This window comes from Miscanthus floridulus, chromosome 19 (assembly GCF_019320115.1).
Source record: "Miscanthus floridulus cultivar M001 chromosome 19, ASM1932011v1, whole genome shotgun sequence".
Classification (NCBI taxonomy): Eukaryota; Viridiplantae; Streptophyta; class Magnoliopsida; order Poales; family Poaceae; genus Miscanthus; species Miscanthus floridulus.
The window spans coordinates 99,521,999-99,540,816 of record NC_089598.1 but is presented as its reverse complement, the minus strand read 5'-3'; the positions used below and the strand labels follow the sequence as shown (position 1 = coordinate 99,540,816).

At 42.3% G+C, this 18,818-nt stretch overlaps 1 protein-coding gene across 12 annotated transcripts; it reads right to left on the bottom strand.

Moving 5' to 3' along the window:
• Nucleotides 1-206: 206 nt before the first annotated feature.
• LOC136528033 (cysteine-rich receptor-like protein kinase 41) lies at nucleotides 207-18,427 on the bottom strand. Of its 12 annotated transcripts, none has more exons than XM_066520921.1 (20): nucleotides 18,210-18,427; nucleotides 13,603-13,807; nucleotides 12,084-12,191; nucleotides 11,418-11,624; nucleotides 11,077-11,335; nucleotides 10,095-10,332; nucleotides 9,846-9,999; nucleotides 9,529-9,771; nucleotides 8,161-8,673; nucleotides 4,325-4,404; nucleotides 4,127-4,206; nucleotides 3,937-4,049; nucleotides 3,794-3,836; nucleotides 3,611-3,702; nucleotides 3,204-3,252; nucleotides 2,425-2,495; nucleotides 1,109-1,231; nucleotides 884-996; nucleotides 721-766; nucleotides 207-629 (listed from the first exon to the last, which is right to left on the bottom strand). In XM_066520921.1, the coding sequence occupies exons 4-20, from the start codon at nucleotides 11,574-11,576 to the stop codon at nucleotides 597-599; spliced, it is 2,409 nt and encodes an 802-aa protein (XP_066377018.1). In that variant the 5' UTR covers nucleotides 11,577-11,624; nucleotides 12,084-12,191; nucleotides 13,603-13,807; nucleotides 18,210-18,427; the 3' UTR covers nucleotides 207-596. The 12 variants fall into 12 exon arrangements, with proteins under 12 accessions (XP_066377018.1, XP_066377016.1, XP_066377014.1 ...); XM_066520919.1 differs by having other exon boundaries at nucleotides 11,418-11,610; XM_066520917.1 differs by having other exon boundaries at nucleotides 11,418-11,610; nucleotides 12,104-12,191.
• Between the last annotated feature and the right edge of the window lie 391 nt (nucleotides 18,428-18,818).

The window sequence follows — 18,818 nt, the reverse complement described above, 5'->3', positions numbered from 1 at the left end:
AAACGTAACCAATTTTCTCACCGTCATGGTAATCAGGTGATTCAATCCAGAGGCAGGAAAATTGTTGTATCCTTTCATGAATTGTGCCCTAAAAACATCTTAATTGGCAATATGCTGAACGAAAGGCACAATGGAAGCCCTTGAGACGAACATTGCAAATTCGATTCTTTGTGAACCTTACTGTAAACAGCATGGTGAACAGTTGATAATCAAAATCAACAAACATACAGAAATGAAGTTATATCCAAGAGCTGCGGTGAACATCATCTCATAGGTTTATTTGCAGCACTGGCTGCTTCAAATTTACAAAGACCGCAGTGACATGGCATAACTTAGAGCAAGCAATGAGAAGACAGCAAGAATCACACAAACCTACAATTTACTATTGATCCTAGCAGGATAAGAATTGATCCTAGGTTCCTCTAACCATTTATGTGCCCACACGCCTCCACCAGGTAACTCTTGAAATTTCTGCTCTATCGAGAGCTCGTTCTGCCTCAAGTACAAAAATTATCGAATACTGCACAAAACAATCAAAAATAGGAAAATCTTCTACGGTTCTACCTAGAATCTTTTGTTACAGATCTACATGGATTCTAAGCCTTGCCTTCCATTTTAGAATCTAGAGCCTGTCAAACATGAAAATCAAACAAATAAAAACATGTAGACACATAATCCAGATAAGGTTTAAGATCAGAAAATGCCATATAAAAGGGATACCTTTTTCTGGAAAGTTCTCATGACTAATACGATTAGATCACGTAACCTAAAAAGAGTCAGATAATCAGATATATGGATTTCCTTTTTATTTTATTTGAAAAAATGAAAACAAAATTGTGCCACAGAGAAGGCTGACTATGAAGTAAGGTGTCACAGTTGGTACCTAACATCGTGATCCTCATTGTTTGGCTCTGATATTCCCAGTGTGTTAAATGGAAGAGTTGCACCCGCAGTTACTAAAACAAATTGAGTTGTGCGCCCATTTGGAATTTTTGTCTGCAAAGACAAATTTTAATATAAGAGAATCGAATAAACATGTGAGATTAATCAAATAGTTACTGTAGATTTATAATTACTATGATGGCCAATGTCACATGGACATTAATACCTGTAGACTTTGGGAGTACTTCTCATCAATTATAACTTCACCGGTCTTTTTTAACTTAATCCGATAGTTAGGTCGTGTAAGCACCAATGTAGCCACTTCCCATTCCTCAGGAGAATAAGCCTGCTGCACAAAAGGTCTAAATCAGCCACAGCGCTTAGATATTGTTTAATTAATTTTTTTCCAGCATCAGTAGAAAATATGCATGATACAATCATAGTGCAATCAATAAATTGACTGTTCAGCTAGCAGCGCCAGATGGTTGCTAGGAGGACAGGGGTATAATAGGAGTTGCCCAGAATGAACTGAAAGTTCTAACTGAACTCCAAAAGAGAAGGCTGCCATGGTTGCTTCCCCAAACAAGATCATAACATCCAATACTTCTACCCAACTATTTTCCTTCAACAATAGGGTGCACCGGTGCAGGACCTATTCTACATAAGGGAAAAGGAAACATCCAGACACCTATATTACATAAAACCAAACAATAAAATAAGCATACAACAATTGATGTCACATTTCTTTCATCTGTAAATAGATCTAATCGAGTGTCTTAAAGTCCCAAAAACTGAGGCTATAGAATACATTATCTATGTCTTCAAGAACTAAATCAATAGTTCATGAAAGACAAATTGTAGTAGTAAGCAGTAAACATGACTACTAAGATTACAATTGCATTAACACCTATATAACGCTTGTCACAATGATAAAGATTCTTGGAGAACATGCTTTCCAAGTAAACATCATGTCATCTTCATAGGTAGCACCGCAGCATCCATTGCTAGTTAGTACAAAAATATTGACAGGATAATGAACATTTTGGAAAAAAGTCCTATTTTACTACCTCGGACAATCTAGTTTGGCCATTTAATCCCTGAATGAAATGTCGACTCAATTTACTCCCATCAAACTATTTCAGCCCAATCTACCCCCAATGAGATTTGTATTTTTTTTGTCCACATAAGTACCAATTTTGAGGGGCTATAGAGCACATCATAACTTATTATAAAAAAATGCAATAAGAAATTTCATGATCATATTCATAGTTTGGGAGAATTTACTACAAAGTTAACCCTAGAGATACAAAATTGCATTAAAAACAATGATGAAAAACTAAAGTATTTAACACCCCACGAAATTCGAACTTAAAACTCAACTTGTATGCAGAGAAGTACGAGAAAATCATTAGGGGGTAGATTGGAAAAGTTGAAATAGTTTGGGACAGCAAATTGAGCTGAAATTTTGTTCAGGGGGTCAAACAGATAACGCGGATTGTTCAGGGTATAAAATGGTCTTTTCCCAAACATTTTCACACATACCAGGACATAAACTTCAAATTCAGCTCTGCCATTAGAAATATATGCAGCAATATGACTCCGCATCTCTGGATCTGCAGATGTAGAATGGAACTTCATCTGTTAGGTAAGGAAGCAAGTAGAAATACTATATGACAGCACACAGGTTTATGCCTTTTTGTTCAAGTCGTTAAAGCCATGCAAATAGACTCGAAAAATGGAATGATGTTTGAGAAATGGATGACATGTCCATTCAGGTAACTGTAACTCGATTTCTCAGAAAATTAGTTTAACCAGCAAACTTGTCATCACTCCAGTACCATAAATAGTTAAACAAAGTTTCAATATCAAATGAAAATGCATAGCAACTTGGAAATTTCTAAATGCAGTGATATTTTCATTTTTGAAGTAATAGCACATGACACTACATTGGGTCTTGGGACACATGTATGCAAGGGATGAAAAAAGCCACAACCACAAAGGCTGATTCCTTAATCTTAGTACATGGTTGTGCAAGATTAACTTATTTAATAATAACTGATTAAAGAAGATATAAGATGCCCTTTCAGTTTTAGCCAACATGATTATTCTGACTATTCACTATTTACCTAGTAAATGTCTAACTTTTTCAGGAAGCATTTTCTAGAGGAAACCCTTGCAATGTAGTATATCTTCAATTTTTTAAATCATGGCATGAGATTATATAGGGTCCAATAAGCTAATCCATAAAGAAAAGTGTTATGATATTGTAATACATGAGATCAGCAATCCAAAAATGCAGCAACACAGCAATGGAAACTCACCACAGGTTATCTTATTCCCATTGTTAGCAAATCGTGTCCACAAATGACGCTACATAAAAGGAGACTTGTTATACTAGAATAATAGCACTGTATGTGGACTTAAATTCAAAGTTTCCCAGTATCAGATGCTCATGTATTGGTGGTTACAATATTGAACCAATGTAAAAGGTAAAAAGCTCAAGTACACTCCTCTCATCTACAGTTCTACACATTAAGTGTGACTAGGAAAACCAGTAGCATAAATGCATGTCTTAAATTTCCAAATTCTAGCACATACTATTATAGACAACAAATGAGTTGAAAAACGTTGACTTGAGCATTGACATACACAGGAAAAAAAACATAGGTAGGAGTGCATCCTAAAGCCAAAGAAACAGCCTATATATTTTATAATTCTGAATAATAACCTGGCGGCCATTATCATCCATAGGCGTACAGTCTACAGCAAGAAGAGTGCCAACATCATCTGCAGTGACCACATAGTCATACATCGTGGCACCTAAATTTCAAAATATAAAGAAGTAGTAAGAAAAATTAAATTATATCTGAACAATAATATGCCACAGGATCTAGGATAAATTCCCCACTACCTTCGATAGACTGCCTGATACCATTTTCAAGATGGCGAACCCACTAGAACAGCAACATCAATGGGATGAAAGGTTTTATTTACAAGATTTAAAACATATAGCAATTATAAAGAATCGTAACAAAAGGTCAGAAAACAATATACCTGGAAATTGCAAAGGGTAGTACCATTTGTAGGGAAACCGCATGCTGTTAATTGAAATCCTGGTCTCGGTTCACCAGCAATTTGAAACCCCTCAATACCAGGTAAAGCATCACCTATATTACAATTGCCAATAATATCAATAGATATGATCTGGAATCTCGTCTAATCACAAAATTAGATATTTATTTACCATCAGGTTGGTATAACTGTGAGTCACCATCTACTCTTCCTTCTTCAAAATAATTAGAGTGAGTAGTACCTCCAGTATCCCTGAAAGAATGAGGCAGACAAGAAACAGATGTCAAAATATTTGCATGCAGATCAGAGGTTAGACTGGATGTCTACAAACAATAATTAGATAATGTCATAATGGAAGATCTTGAATTACTGCTGAAAATTGGATCCGTGGTACATTTGCTCAACACTTGGACCTTGAGCATACTGTTGAAGAGCGTTCCTATTTGAATCCTGTAAACAAGAACCACTTAACCAATTATGTATGAAGTTAAAATGTTAGGAAAGTTAAGTACAGGGCCATGTTACTAGTTACCATATTATAAGATGGGGAAGGTTCATTTCTTGATAGGGTTACTTGCTGATGATTGGGATTATATATATTTCCAGGTTGAGTAATATCACCTAAATTGTCCTGGATTAGTATAAAGTTTATATCAATGTTTTCAAGTCGTCCGATTAATCGCGACTCGTCCTAATCGGTCCCTGGTGTTCGATTAGGAGGTCCGACTCGATTAGCTCGACCAGAAAGCTGGTCGTCCGATTAGTCGATGAGAAATCACGATTAGTCGTCCAACTAGGACAGGGACGACCAGTTTGGTTACTCTGTTTTTTGGCCCTTTTTAACTGGGCGGACATGTGGGCTACTGGGCTTACAGTTTGGCCTGTTAGGGTTAGAATGTTTAGCAAAAATGATTGTTAGCCTTTGTTGCGCTGCATCTGGATGCGAGCGTAGTTGGAGTGAATTTTCTGCTGTAAGTGCTAGTGTACTACTGCTGAGTAATTAAGGACCCGTTTGGAGGAGCTCCGGGGGGCTCCGGCTCCGACACTGTTCATACACTGTAGCACGGAGCCAGCGGAGCTCGAAATCGTGGCTTCGCCGGCTCCTCCTCTTTTCGGCTTCTTTTCAGTTCATTTTGCGCCTCGATTTCCGAAACGGCTCCTGCTACAGTGTCGCTACAGTGCCCAAGGTGAGGAGCCGGAGCCGCCTGGAGCAGCGCCAAACGCGTCCTAAGTATGGTAGTAATATTGATATGTGATTCTGCATTATATTTTGTGTAGGTCCATACAAAAAAGAGAAACCGATTAGAGCACCAAAGGTTAAATAAGTTCGTATATGTCAGTTACAACCGCAAGATGGAAAACATATATAAAAAAATTAGAGAGCTGGGTTCCAAAGGAAAGAGATGCAATCCACTCTTGCTTGATGAATTTCGTTGGGAAAATGAATGGGTCAATGAAAATTGTGAACCAGAACCAGTTCAGGAAGGTGGTGGCGATGCTATGACTTGGGTTGTTGTGGATGAGGCTATTGGTGCAACTCAGGATCTAAAGGGACGTAACTTGCCTAGGGCTCCTGCTACTCGTGCTGCTGTTGCTGCCCCTATGAGGCGTATGCTAGGAACAGGAAGCGTCCAAGGAACACAGTGACTCAAGATATTGATGAAGTTGATGATGAAGACCAAGATCAGCATGTAGATTCAGCAATAGCAATGGAGGATGAAGAATCTGGACCAACTGAAACTGGAGATGGACCAACTGGAGATGGAGATGGAGGCTTCAATTTTAATGTTGATTTGCTTAATTAGATGGCTAGTTGCCTACTTTTGTTGGACTGTTAAATGTCAAGGTTTGTGACTCTGTGTTGAACACTTTAGCTTATGTGTACTGAACTTGTTTGGTTATGTAATATGCTGGCTGTGTGGCTGCTATGGTCTGCTATGTGCTAACTGCTAAATGCTAGTTATTTGCTACTGCAGCAGTGCTGCTGTTGAGCTGTGTCAAGATCAAGACTACATTAGTGTTGCTAATTATGGTCTTCTTTGGTATTTTAGGCTTCCAGCAGCAAGTCAGCAAATAAATGGAGTTTGGGACAGGAATATGGACCTCTGGACATGGCAGAAAAGAGAAGAAAACAACTCCCACGAGTAAGTCACCAGCTAAACACTAATGTAGTCTTGATGCTTGCTTTATTGTGTATACTATATAGTATATATAGGTATATATATAGTAGGTATATATGTCCTGATATATAGGACGACCAGGGGTCGACTAGGCTCGACTAATCGGCCTGGTCGACAACTAATCGTGATTAGTCTCCTGGTCGGTCCCATGGCGACTAGGTTCGACTGGACGACTTGAAAACATTGGGCATATGGCCGCCTGGCTATGCCCAGCCAGAGTCAAGTCCAAATGGTACAAGTGCCTATGTTTGATTGCATGTTCCTGCAAAGCCAAGCTCAGGTAAGAACGTGTTTGATTGTCTGAACAAAAGAGTAGGATGACCCCTGGACTTAGAACATGGTAAGGTTACCCCCATACATTGGCATTGTCATTTCATCGAACACGTGCAGGGCGTCGGCACCCAGCATCGGCACATCGCCGCCGCTCCCCTTCTCCCGCGCCACTGCTGCGGCAGCGAACGTGATGGACGCCGTTCCATACGCCCAGCAGGCCAGGAGGAAGAACATGGGGGAGGGAGAGGCGGAGGGAAGCGCGGGAGCCGGCCGCCGCGGCCCCAGAACCAGTGTGGGCACGCCCTTCTCCTTGGCCATGGCGCAAAGGAGCAGCGCGCCGTTGATGCCGTCACCGGCGCTGGGGCCGCCCGTGAGCTCGTCATTCCTCACCATGGTGGAGCTGGCCGAGGGGAGAAGAAGGGTCTGCGGACCTGCTCGCTTTGGCTGCGGGCCGGACGTCGCGTGCCGCCTCACCACCGCTGAGCAGCAGCGCGAGCGTGAATCGAAGTGGTGCACCGGGAGCGGGAGCGCTAGTTACTGGCCTTCTTCCTCTACCCGCGCGAGGACCGCATGGTGCCGCCCGCTGCCGCGCCTCCTTGCCGTTGCCGCACGCGAGCAGGAGCAGCCGCGGCGGTACCCGGACTTCACCTGGGCAGACATGGCGCGCTTCACGCATCGCCACTACCGCGCCGACGCCTTCGCACGCTGGCTCGGCGCCGCCCCCACCTGTGCCGCGGCGACGTCGGCAATGGCCGCGGCGTGGCAGGCCATCGCACTCCCGCGGTCCCCGGCGGCGGCGTGGCCAGGCCAGCCAGCTTGGTGGCCCCGGTGACGGCCTGGCCAGGTCTGCACGCTCGGGGCCCCTGGCGGCGGCGCGCACCCCACACCGCAGCGCGGCGAGCTCGGCCGCTCACCACCCGGGGCCCCCGCCCCCGCCCGCGTCGTTGCTGACCCCGAGCGCGACGCCGAGCTCGTCGCCTCCCAGGAGCGCAGCACGGCCATCAATCCTCGCGCCGTCTGCTGCTCCAGCGTGGCGGCGGCGGCCAAAGCGGCAAAGGCGGCACGCGACAATGAAGAAGAAAGCGAGCGGTGAGAGAGAGACGCGAGTCGGGAGGTGAGTCCAACTCGGGCTTCCACGCCGAAGCAAGACTGGCCGCCGAAAAACGGACTTCATCTTCGTTTCCTGGCAGCCAAGAGAGTGTTTTTTGCACCGGGCCGGCCTGGCTCGCGAGTGGGCCTAGGATATCAAACACGCGAGTTTGCAGCCCAGGAGTGCAGGGCCACCCTGGCGCCCCAAATCAAATAGGCCCTTAGTGTATGTATAACAATGCTGTATGCAATGTTGTCTGTAGCAATGCAGCTGCCACAGCATTCCAACACAAATGATAAATTTCCACCTTTTTAGCAACCTATTTGTTTGCAAACAGATTATAGCAAGTGCGTAGCTACTATAATGTATAGCTAACTTCTTTAACCACATTCTATGAAAAAAGGTGAGTACATAGGCAGGCGGTAGTTACTTTCAGTAAGAAATTTGATTTGTTCAACTACCGTAGTAAAAGGTCTTCTTTCAACCTGGTGATCAGAGAAAATACAAAATCACATTCAACCTACTTGCTGATGACTTCTGGTCCAAAAACATTAGTAGTGTTGCATTTCACAAAGGTTTTGAGAAAATCAACTGGGAAGTAATAACTTGAGTAGTCTAGAATCCTAAATAGAACAATTGGAAATTTAGTTCAAAGGAACTTGCCGGAAAGTCTTCTAATCTCTGCGGATATGAGATCTTTATGCTGTCCAAATTCAATGATGATGTCAAGGAAGAAAACCTTGCCTCAGACCCAGTATGTGATGCGGATGGTAGTTCAGCTGGTGGCACATAAACAACCATCACCTTTACCTTATTCACCAGATTGCTTGACATGTTGTCAAACAAATCTGCAGTGATAGGCTTTGATGTGAGCATATACTTCTCAACGGCAATGCTCTGTATGAGAAATTCATCGCTGCACTGCCAGTCCAATTGTAACTCCTGTTGTTCTTCCATTGTTACAACTACATTAAATGTGGACCGTGGCCACAGAAAGCCACTAGTCGGTTCAATGTAATAGTTTTTCTTTGCCATCATAAGCCCAAAATAAAATGCAACATAGTCATCTGTCTTGTTAGTTAGCTTTACAATGCAAGGTATCCGCTTGTTTATCTCCAAGGAAAAGCGAAGTTCAAGAGGGCTGATCTCGAGCAACTCCTTTGGGGTGGGCACAATCTGCAGCAAAGAACTTCTTGCATTGAATGGTAATAGAATTTTGAAAACTTTCCTGAGTTTTTTCTCTTTTTTTTTTTTGGCATATCCCAAATTCACTGGGTGACTGAATCTAGATACATTTCACATAAATTTCTATCAGTTCTATCACTGAAGTAGTGTAATATTCCCTCAGAAAAGATGTAGGGCTAGTTTGGAAACTCAAATCCCCTTAGAATCCCTGACTTTTCCTAGGAGGAGAAATCCATGGGGATGTAATTTGAATAAGATAATTGATTCTCCATGGGAGGTTTTCCCTCCCTAGGTTTAGCTCCCCCTTGCTTCCAAATTAGCTCGTAATGTAATATTATCAGTATACACTGTAATATCTTACCAAGTACATGTCCAAGTACTATTTAATACTTTAAACCTTTTGTAATACTAGAGCACCTACAAAATTCTCCATGTGAACTGATGGAAGCATGCCGACTTATATGCGTTCAGGGTAGGATACAGGTTATAGGAAGATAGTCTATAACATATTTTAAGTTTTGGCAGATAGTGTCAAAACTTTATAACCTAAACTTTTTAGCTAAGGAAGGTTACAGCTCTCATCAAATATGATTGAAATAGGTAACCACCAAAACTAGGTTTAGATGTTAAGCACAAGGAAACAAGACATAGGAATTTCATTCACCAATGTACTTTTTCTTGTATGAGTGCTAAATATCAAAATACATTTGCACATATTCTTTATTCTTTATGGGTATATATGATATTTACCTAGAAGTGAACAAAAACAAACATGTGCTCTACTACGTATTCTTGTAAAATAAATTCCTAAGCAAACCCCTAGCTTAACTTCCACAAGAGCTATACCTTGTCTTTATGTGAATTTTCCTCATTGCTCGCATAGCAATTGGTGCTTTCCCATCTATGAAGCTTCTCGATAATCTCCTTTGCTGTAGGCCTTTCCATTCGATCAATTTTGATGCAGCTAAGACCTATTTGAAGGCAACTTTCGATTTGTTGGCATTCTAATTCTGGTGATGCATGCCCTGGTGTTTCTTCAAACCTGTTTCTCCATTTCCCAAGTACCTGCTTGGAGCAGAGAGTTTGATACTATGGTTATGTAAAAGTGTAAAATCATTAGTCCAAAGGACCTCCATCTCAAATGCTGAAACATAATTTCTTACAGGTTCCACAAAATCCTGGCAGGAAGTTACAGTAATACCGAAAGGTCCGATCCTGCGGCCTGTTATCATCTCTATAATTATTACACCCAAACTGTATATGTCTGCCTTAGTTGTGATTATATGGTCCCATATATATTCTGGTGCCATGTAACCACTGCATCACAACATGAGATTTTGAAGTTCAAACATTAAGAGCTGCAAAACAAGATCATTAAAATGCAATGCATTGTCAAGTTACATTAAACTTACTGTGAGCCTGCAATAGTTGTAGCACAAGTTTGAACCTTTTGATCATCAAAGAATTTTGATAGGCCGAAATCCGCAATTTTTGGTTCCATATTGTCGTCAAGCAATATGTTTGCAGGTTTCAGATCCAAGTGAATAACGGAAGCATTATTTTGACACTCCTCATGAAGGTAATGTAAACCACAGCAAATCCCCTTAATTATTTTGTAGCGACTGGGCCAATCAAGTCCACTAGATTCGTCTGTGCATGGAATCAAAATGAGAGCATTTGAATAAGTTAATTGAAAAATCATCACGCTTGTCAGTTGTCACACAAGTACTATTATATGTTCTCCATCATTTATAACATAGAATGTCTTATGCAGTTTAACATCATGTAATGATCTGTTATAAAATGTCATAGCATATATATATATTTTTAAAAGTATTGTGGCATGGCACATTGGTAGAATCTTTCCACTGGTGGGTTCGAACCAGCCTCCTTGCAGAATTATGAAAGGGTAAGGCTGCCCTGAAATTCACTTCCCCATACCCCACCTTTTATGGGAACTTTCAGCATTAATTACACCCTTTTTATATCTTTCAAAAGTACTAGTGTAGCTAGGTTCAATCTACAAAATTTCCATTCCAAAAGAAACAAGAAACTCCCCCAATTGTTCTGTTTTAAGGCATGTTATGACATAGCATGGATGTTAGAATTTGACTTTTCGCCAACATCGAATGGTCATTAAAATTTAACATTCACCATTAATTTCTTGTGATTACACTAACAACTACATAATCGGGATCATATGACACTTTTAAAAATATATACTTCTGCATCACAAATTAACACCACTGTTTTAAAAGGGAATCATCCTCTCTCCTATTCCACATAGGTGCCCACCTAGGATGGGTGCCACCAACCTATTGACTGCTTAGTGCCTTAGTGCTTTTCCAACACTGAAATCAATGTGGAGAGTAAGTCCCATACTGAAAGTCATACCTGAAATATACCTATCAAGGCTTCCTTTAGGCATATATTCAAAACACAGCAACCTTTTTGGCCTCTCTGCGAAAATATGTTTCCCGTTGTAGTCTGTATATTTCATCCATGTTTCATAACAATAGCCTACAAACTGTACTATATTTTGGTGCCTGACTCTCATTAGGTTGTCCACCTCGTTTTTAAACTGTTTTTGTTGAACCTCTGACGATGACACAAGAATCTTCACAGCAATCATTTTGCCATTTGGTAGCATTCCCTGCTTAAAGCCTTTTATTAATATGGATATTGTTTTGGATCACTCTGATGATATGTGTTCGAAAAAGAAAATGGAATATTACCTTATATACTACACCAAAACCACCCCTACCAAGTTCCCGCTCAGTAGAGAAATCATCTGTGATATCTCTCAAATACTGTAACCGTAGATCATATGGTTGTGCACTTGGATCCTTTAATATGCTCTCCAGGTCACAATGTCTGAAAGGTTCGTTGTCCATCTTAGGTTTTTGAATGGGCTGGCAGCAAATAGTCCTGACAACAAAACGCTGGGAATGATATCTTAGGGCTAGGTGGGATAAAAAATAGTTGGGAGTGGATTTTATGAAACCATAATTTGACAGGGCATGTTAGGAAAATTCCGAAGTTATATAGTCCAACTCCCTTTTAGTCTAAATCAGAGAAGAAACTCATCATCTGGTAATTGAATGAATACCTTGAGGGAAAATTTCTGTACAAATTTTACCCAAACCACTAACTCGAAATGTCATACACCTTTTAGCATGAACTTGAAATATACTTGTCTGCTTGAATAAATTAGTTCTTTGGTCTACAAAACTAAGAAAGCTGCTGAAGAAACTAAAGTCTAGTACTATTTGGGCCAACTAATTTTTGGATCTCAAAAGGCAACAACTTAGAGGGATGGACATGAACACATATGATGCACTGCTATGAGTACCTGTTTTTTAGTGGAAGCAGGATGCTAAAATACTGGGAAAGCAGCACACCTGAAGAGATTAAATCTGACCTGGAGAAGAACTTCAGCCGTTCAGCCTTCAAGAGGTGCTCACCAAAAGCATGGAGTCGCCTCCATTAAACCAATCAAGAAGGGAACTCTGTGATGAAGCAAACAAGGATAGATAGGCAATAGGCATCAGGACTGGTACGTTGTGAGTTGACCTGAAGAGGGCATAACTTATTCTCGCTCATGGCAATCAAAAAAAAAAAACTTATTCTCGCTCATGGGACCACGCCTACTGGATGCAAGAAAGAGGATTTTTTTTCTTTACTCTCTGGTCTAAGCATGTGATGCTCACATGGTCATACCATTTTACCAACGCGGAGAGACTACTTTATAGGATCCAGGCACTTGCTGATAACGTTGCCATTATATGCTGTAGTTTGTAGTGTGAGTTTCCTCTAGGCCCTGTTCGCTTGTCTTATGAGTCGTACTTTTTAAGCGAACGAACAGTGTTTTTCTCTCACAACAAATCAGACAACAGTATTTTTCAGCTTAGCTTATCAGCCAAGCGAACAGTGTACTCACTTTGTAGAGTTGATCTAACTCCTCTTAACACGTTCTTGAAAATAGACAGTATAGACACAAACAACTGTTCGGAGTAACACCACTAAGTGGCTAAAATCCTATGGTATGTAACAACCAATCAAGAAGAAGAGGAACCCTGGATGAAGAAACCAAGGAGATGGAGAAGCATTAGTAGTGGTCAAAAGTTGACCAGAGAAACCATAAATAAATACCTTAATCTTATTCCCAGGGACACAACTGGACAATATATTATTTTTTTCTGAGCATGTGACAACGGCAACACTGCTCGTGCTCGAAGTGGCGCTAGACTTTTCTTCTACTGAAGTCTTCATGTCCTACCTTCATCTATTCAGTGCTTATTGTTCCCGTTTCCAATGGTACCATCCATTAGAAAATATTCCTAGAAGATACGGGACGGATCTATCCGTGGGGAAAAAAACGTGGATGAGTTGGTCCCATTTGGATGGCGTGAAGCCGTGAAGCGCATCTCGTCTTCCAAATGCTCAATACCCTCTCCGTCGCCGCGGCTGCTGCCCTCCACCCACATGGGTGGGCGAGGCTCCCTTCCCTGGCCACGATCATGGCCACTGCCCTGCCTCCCTAGCGAACAGTTCAGGTATAAGGGGTAAATAGTCATTTCATCAGTTTTCTCACAAGCCACAACCCTATGAGCAGTATATATTACTCCAAACTTTCAGCGCCTGCAGTGTCCACTTGCAAATTGGTACAACTTTGCATTGTCCACTCGCAAAAACAGGTTTCTAGGAAGCAAATTCCACAAAAATTTGATTTTAAGAAGCCAAATTTGTCCAAGAAGAGCATTCTACCCATGCTCAAGAAAGAGTTGTTTCATGAACATAGAATGGAAGGTGGGGAGACTTACCACATGCAACAAACATCAAAATTATGAATTTAAAAAATCAAAGAATATTGGAGGAATATCACACAATAAATAGTCACTATAGAATAAAGCCGCTTACTTTCAGTAAAAGTTGATGTAATTAGAGAAATCTCCTGAATCAGAATAAGAATGACCTCAGAAGGATGCCCGCAAGAGCATCCTACAATTGTTTCATTGTTTCCTAATTCTTGATCAACCAGTTGCTCAATTGGGTGTGGTCCCCAATCTCTGAATGTCTCTACAAATTGCAAGACAAAAATTTGAAGAGATTTTTCCTTCTCGTCCTGTAAGAGCACAAGATGTAATACAGCATAACTGTATAAAGTAGTTGCATAAAATTCTGAACCAATTGCCAGCAGAATAGTTATGTACTACAGCAGGTTAGGTTATCATGGAGCAAAAATATCAATGCTATTTACCATTAAGCAAATATCGGGTTATTGCATTTAAGGCATCGACTTTTACATCTTTGGAAGAAGAAAAAGCATAATGAATCATCATCATGTTAAGGATAGTTTTGGGTCAAAGTTGAACCAAACTTCAACTTTTAGAGAAACATGGCTAACCAAGCTGTTCAACCATATTTTTCGATCGAACAAGATGCCTGACGAGTGGAGAAGTATATTGGTACCGATCTACAAGAATAAAGGGGATATTCAAAGTTGTACTAATTACCGGGGAATTAAGTTGATGAGCCATACTATGAAGCTATGGGAGAGAGTTATCGAGCATCGCTTGAGAGCAATAACGCGGGTCTCTATGAACCAATTTGGTTTCATGCCCGGAAGGTCAACCATGGAAGCCATTTTCTTAATAAGACAAGTTATGGAGCGGTATAGGGAGAAGAAGAAGGACCTACACATGGTTTTTATTGACTTGCAGAAGGCTTATGATAAAATACCAAGGAATGTTATGTGGTGGGCTTTGGACAAACATAAAGTCCCAACGAAGTACGTCGGGCTCATTAAAGACATGTACAACAATGTTGTGACTAGTGTTCGAACAAGTGATGGAGACACGGATGACTTCCCGATTAGGATAGGACTACATCAAGGGTCAGATTTGAGCCCTTATCTGTTTGCCTTAGTGGTGGATGAGGTCACAAGGGGCATACAAGGGAACATTCCTTGGTGTATGCTTTTCGCGGACGATGTAGTGCTAGTTGATGAAAGCCGGACAGGAGTGAATCAGAAATTGAAGTTATGGCGGGAGACTCTGGAGTCTAAAGGTTTTAGACTTAGTAGAACTAAAACTGAGTATATGAGATGTGACTTCGGCACTACTACTCGGGAGGAGGAAGATATTAGTTTGGAAGGTCAAATAGTGACTAGGAAGGATACCTTTCAATGCTACAGAGAGACGGGGATATTGATGAAGATGTTAGCCATAGAATCAAAGTAGGGTGAATAAAATGGCGCCAAGCATCTGGTGTCCTATGTGACAAAAGGTTACCACAGAAACTAAAAGGCAAGTTTTATACGACGGCGATTAGACTTGATATGTTATATGGTGCAGAATGTAGGTCTACGAAAAGATGACATGTTCAACAGATAAGTGTTGTGGAAATACGTATGTTGCGTTGGATTTGCGGTCATACAAGAAGGAATCGAGTTCGGAACGATGATATACGTGATAGATTAGGGGTAGCACCAATTGAAGAAAAGCTTGTCCAACACCGGTTGAAATGGTTTGGACATGTCCAACGGAGACCTCCAGAGGCACCGGTGCGTAGCGGAATCCTAAGCTAGGATAGTAATGTGAAGAGAGGCAGAGGAAGACCGAAGTTGACTTGGGTAGAGGCAACAAAAAGAGACTTGAAGGGATGGAATATACCCAAAGACTTAGCCTTAGATAGGAGTGCTTGAAAAACAGTTATTCACATGCCTGAACCTTGATGGCTTCTACTGGGTTTCAACTCTAGCCTACCCCAACTTGTTTGGGACTTAAAGGCTTTGTTGTTGTTGTTGTTAGTAATAGGGTCTTGAGCCTTCTGTTGGTCTATTTAGTTGATAAAAAACAAAAGTGTTGATTTTGACAATTCTATACAAAATTGTTTCTAGTAAACCTAAAAACTTTGTGTAGGCCTTACACTGAGGAACTAATTATTATAGCTCCATTTTTAGAGTCAATTGCTACGTTGTGATGACAAGAAAGAACACATCGTCTTTGCTCGGCACACATTGGAGTCAGTAACAATGGCCTTCTTCATCTGGTGGCCTTATGTAATAAGGTGTCGAACACCTCGTCGATGCCTATCTTCCACATCTCCACTCCGCTCAACTTATCCAGTGGTTCGCGCCTCATCGACTAGAACCAAGCGAATTGCTTTGCAATGGTCTCAAATTGGGTGGATAAACTCTCCAATGACGCCGCCATCTCCTTCTGAAACGGCATGGGTTTGCGAGACGACGCCAGAATCAACAGCAAAATCACCCGACAACAAACAAATTTTGGGGAAAAAATTGGGTGCTAAATTTGTGGTGGAATTGAGGCTTTAATACCAATTGTCATGATCCCACTGGAGATCGGATAGGTTGAGGAGGGATTGAGCGCCGATGAGAAGAACAGAACAACTTTAGATAGGAAATGAGGTTCAAAGTTTCTGAGAACAGGGTTTAGAGTTTCAGAGAACAGGATACAGAGTTTCAGAAGACAGATATAGAAGTTCTTGGTTCTCTCTTTACATTTCGTGTCTTCCCTTTCCCTCTCAAGCGCTATTTATATTCCTATTACACGGCTGTCAATAACCCACGAGATACTGGCCCTCGGACCCAGTTGTCAGGTCGCTGCTACTCCTCTCGCCTCGCATCCCATATTGTCATACGCAACACAGCAGCAGTCTTCACACACCTCTTATTGATCCTAACAACGTTTGTCTAAAGCCTAGCCACTAAAGTAACTTCAGATTACTTTAGCTTTCAAAGCTCTAAACAGATGGTCTAACATATTGTTTAAAGTTTAGCCCACCTCAAAAAAATTATTAGTTTATTAGACTAAACAAGTGATCTAAAGTGGTCTAAAATTTAACTCTTAATTTTAATCAACTAAACCTTAGGTCATACTCCGTCCTAGAGTGTCATTCTCACTTAGCAGTTTCAAGTATGATCAAATATATATATAAGAAAATATGAATATTTGTTATGCATAATTAATCATTAGATGAGTCGTTGAATATATTTTTCTAAGAAACTTACTTGGAGATACAAATGTTACCAATATTTTCTATAATTCTGGTCAACAGCACGAACCCTATAAAATACTTTTTTTGAGAGGAGAGAGCCAAATAGGACCTAAGAGTATTTCCAAGAGTACCCAATAATCTCATGTAAAAAACATAGTGTTTTCCAACTCCTAAAAACATATTAGGAGGAATAAATAAAGCCATCTCCTAGAGTTTCCAATAATTCACTCCTAAAAGCATATTCCAATCATTCAAAGGCATTTTTGTAAATAGATCATCTTCTTCCTCTCTTCCTGAGAACAAGCACGTACATGGAGATGCTCGTAACTCCAGAGGCCCAAGGCAGCTCATCGTGCTTGGTCCCCCATCCCAACCATACGCGCAGGATTACCCGGCCGCATCGGAGGAGGGAGCGCCTGCTACGGCCAGGTTCAAGACGACGACGGACGCGAGCGAGTCCGCCAGCGCGTGTCGTGCACGTCGGGGATCGCGTAGCGGTGGCGTACGGCCGCCGCAAGCAGGTCAGCGCGGCCCCGGCACGTACCACTCCAAGATGCGCCAGCAGCTCGGCGTCCCCGACGTCGGCTGCTGCGACTGCTGCCGTGCTGCGAGCCATGCGCGCTCTGCCAGCAGTACAGGGAGCTCAAGGCCCGCGGATTCGACCCCGAGCTCGGCTGGGACGTCAACGTCAGAAGGCGGCGGCCAACGCCGGCGGCATGTCCCATCTTCGCCGTTCCGCATCGTCCCCATCCGCGCCGGGTATCCGCTTGGCCCCGATTCCGACTCCGAACAGCACCGGGTTCGGCCCGCTCGGGCCTTCCCCGCTGCACGCCATCGCAGAGGCGCCGCACGCACGCCCGCTCGCGTGCCAGCCTCGCATTCTCGCGCCGCAGCCCGTGGGATTGGGATTTGGGAGGTCGAAGCCCACGCGCATCTTTACGCTGGGTTTTTTTAATCTTACCAAAAATCAAAGGATTGGGAGACATTTTGGGAACTCTTTAGATGCTCTAGCTTGGCTGCGCTTGGAATCGAAGCCACGCCAGCCTTCGTGACTGCTTGGATGTGGATCTGCCTAAATCCTGGCCATATACTATACTCGTTTTTTAATAAAATTCGTCGATTCGGGGCTACCAACGACGCAGGTTCAATTGACAAAAGAATATGGTTTAGAACGTGCTATCTTCTGTCATACTAGCAGTTTCCGTGAGTCACCGGAGCTCAGGAACCATGGAGGAGGAGAACGAGAATGGGTAGTAGAGGGAAGAAATGAGAAGAAGCTGATAGAAAACCAAACAACCGTATCTTTTTCTTGCCTACTCGCCTAGCCTTGTTGGGCGGGGTGAGGCGATTCTTTTCCATCTAGCTTGTCTAGCGGAGAAACCCCAACCATGCCGTTAACACATGAGTACTAGAAACACAAGAAAAATTGGAAACCGCTAAGAAAAAACCAAAATTAAGCCGAGCAAAGATCGAAGGACAGAGAAGTCCGACCAGCCAGCCCTTACCTGGCGAAGGCTTCCGTCCGAGAAGCTAGAGCTGCTGCTTCTACAAAGTATTGGATCGTCCTCCGCCAGCCTTTGCTGCGGCCTGGCTCGGAGAGTTGACTTTAGAAGAAGGCGGCTTAGGCATTTGAGGCCAGTTGGCGAGCCCGGAGAAGAGAGAGTATAGTATATGGCCAGGATTCACGCGGTGGCCGGGAAGGGGTTTGCTTGCCGACTTGTCGTGGGACGATGCGGGCCATGTGGTATACTGGTACACGCCGAGGAGCAGCGCGCAGCGGTCTAGCTCGTGCCGACGAGGCGACGACGACCCGTTTCCCGTGGAATTGTCCTCACCTCCGCGTTGCCCAATTTTTTTACAATCTAGCTCTTTTTTAAAAAAAAGTTATGTTTCGGTACCGGTCATGTCAACGTCACCTAGAATGTCATGTTGTGCACGGCCAGACAACTCAGAGCCAAGATCTATAGTGTCGAGACGTGTTACTTCGGCGCCATGAATCCTGACGCCGATCCCAGAGTTAAAGATGAGTTTAAGTATCTCAGAAGGCCAAACATAAATTTTCTTAAAAAAAAAAGTCAAATCGTAAAAAATCAGGTCCGCGTTGCCAACCGCAT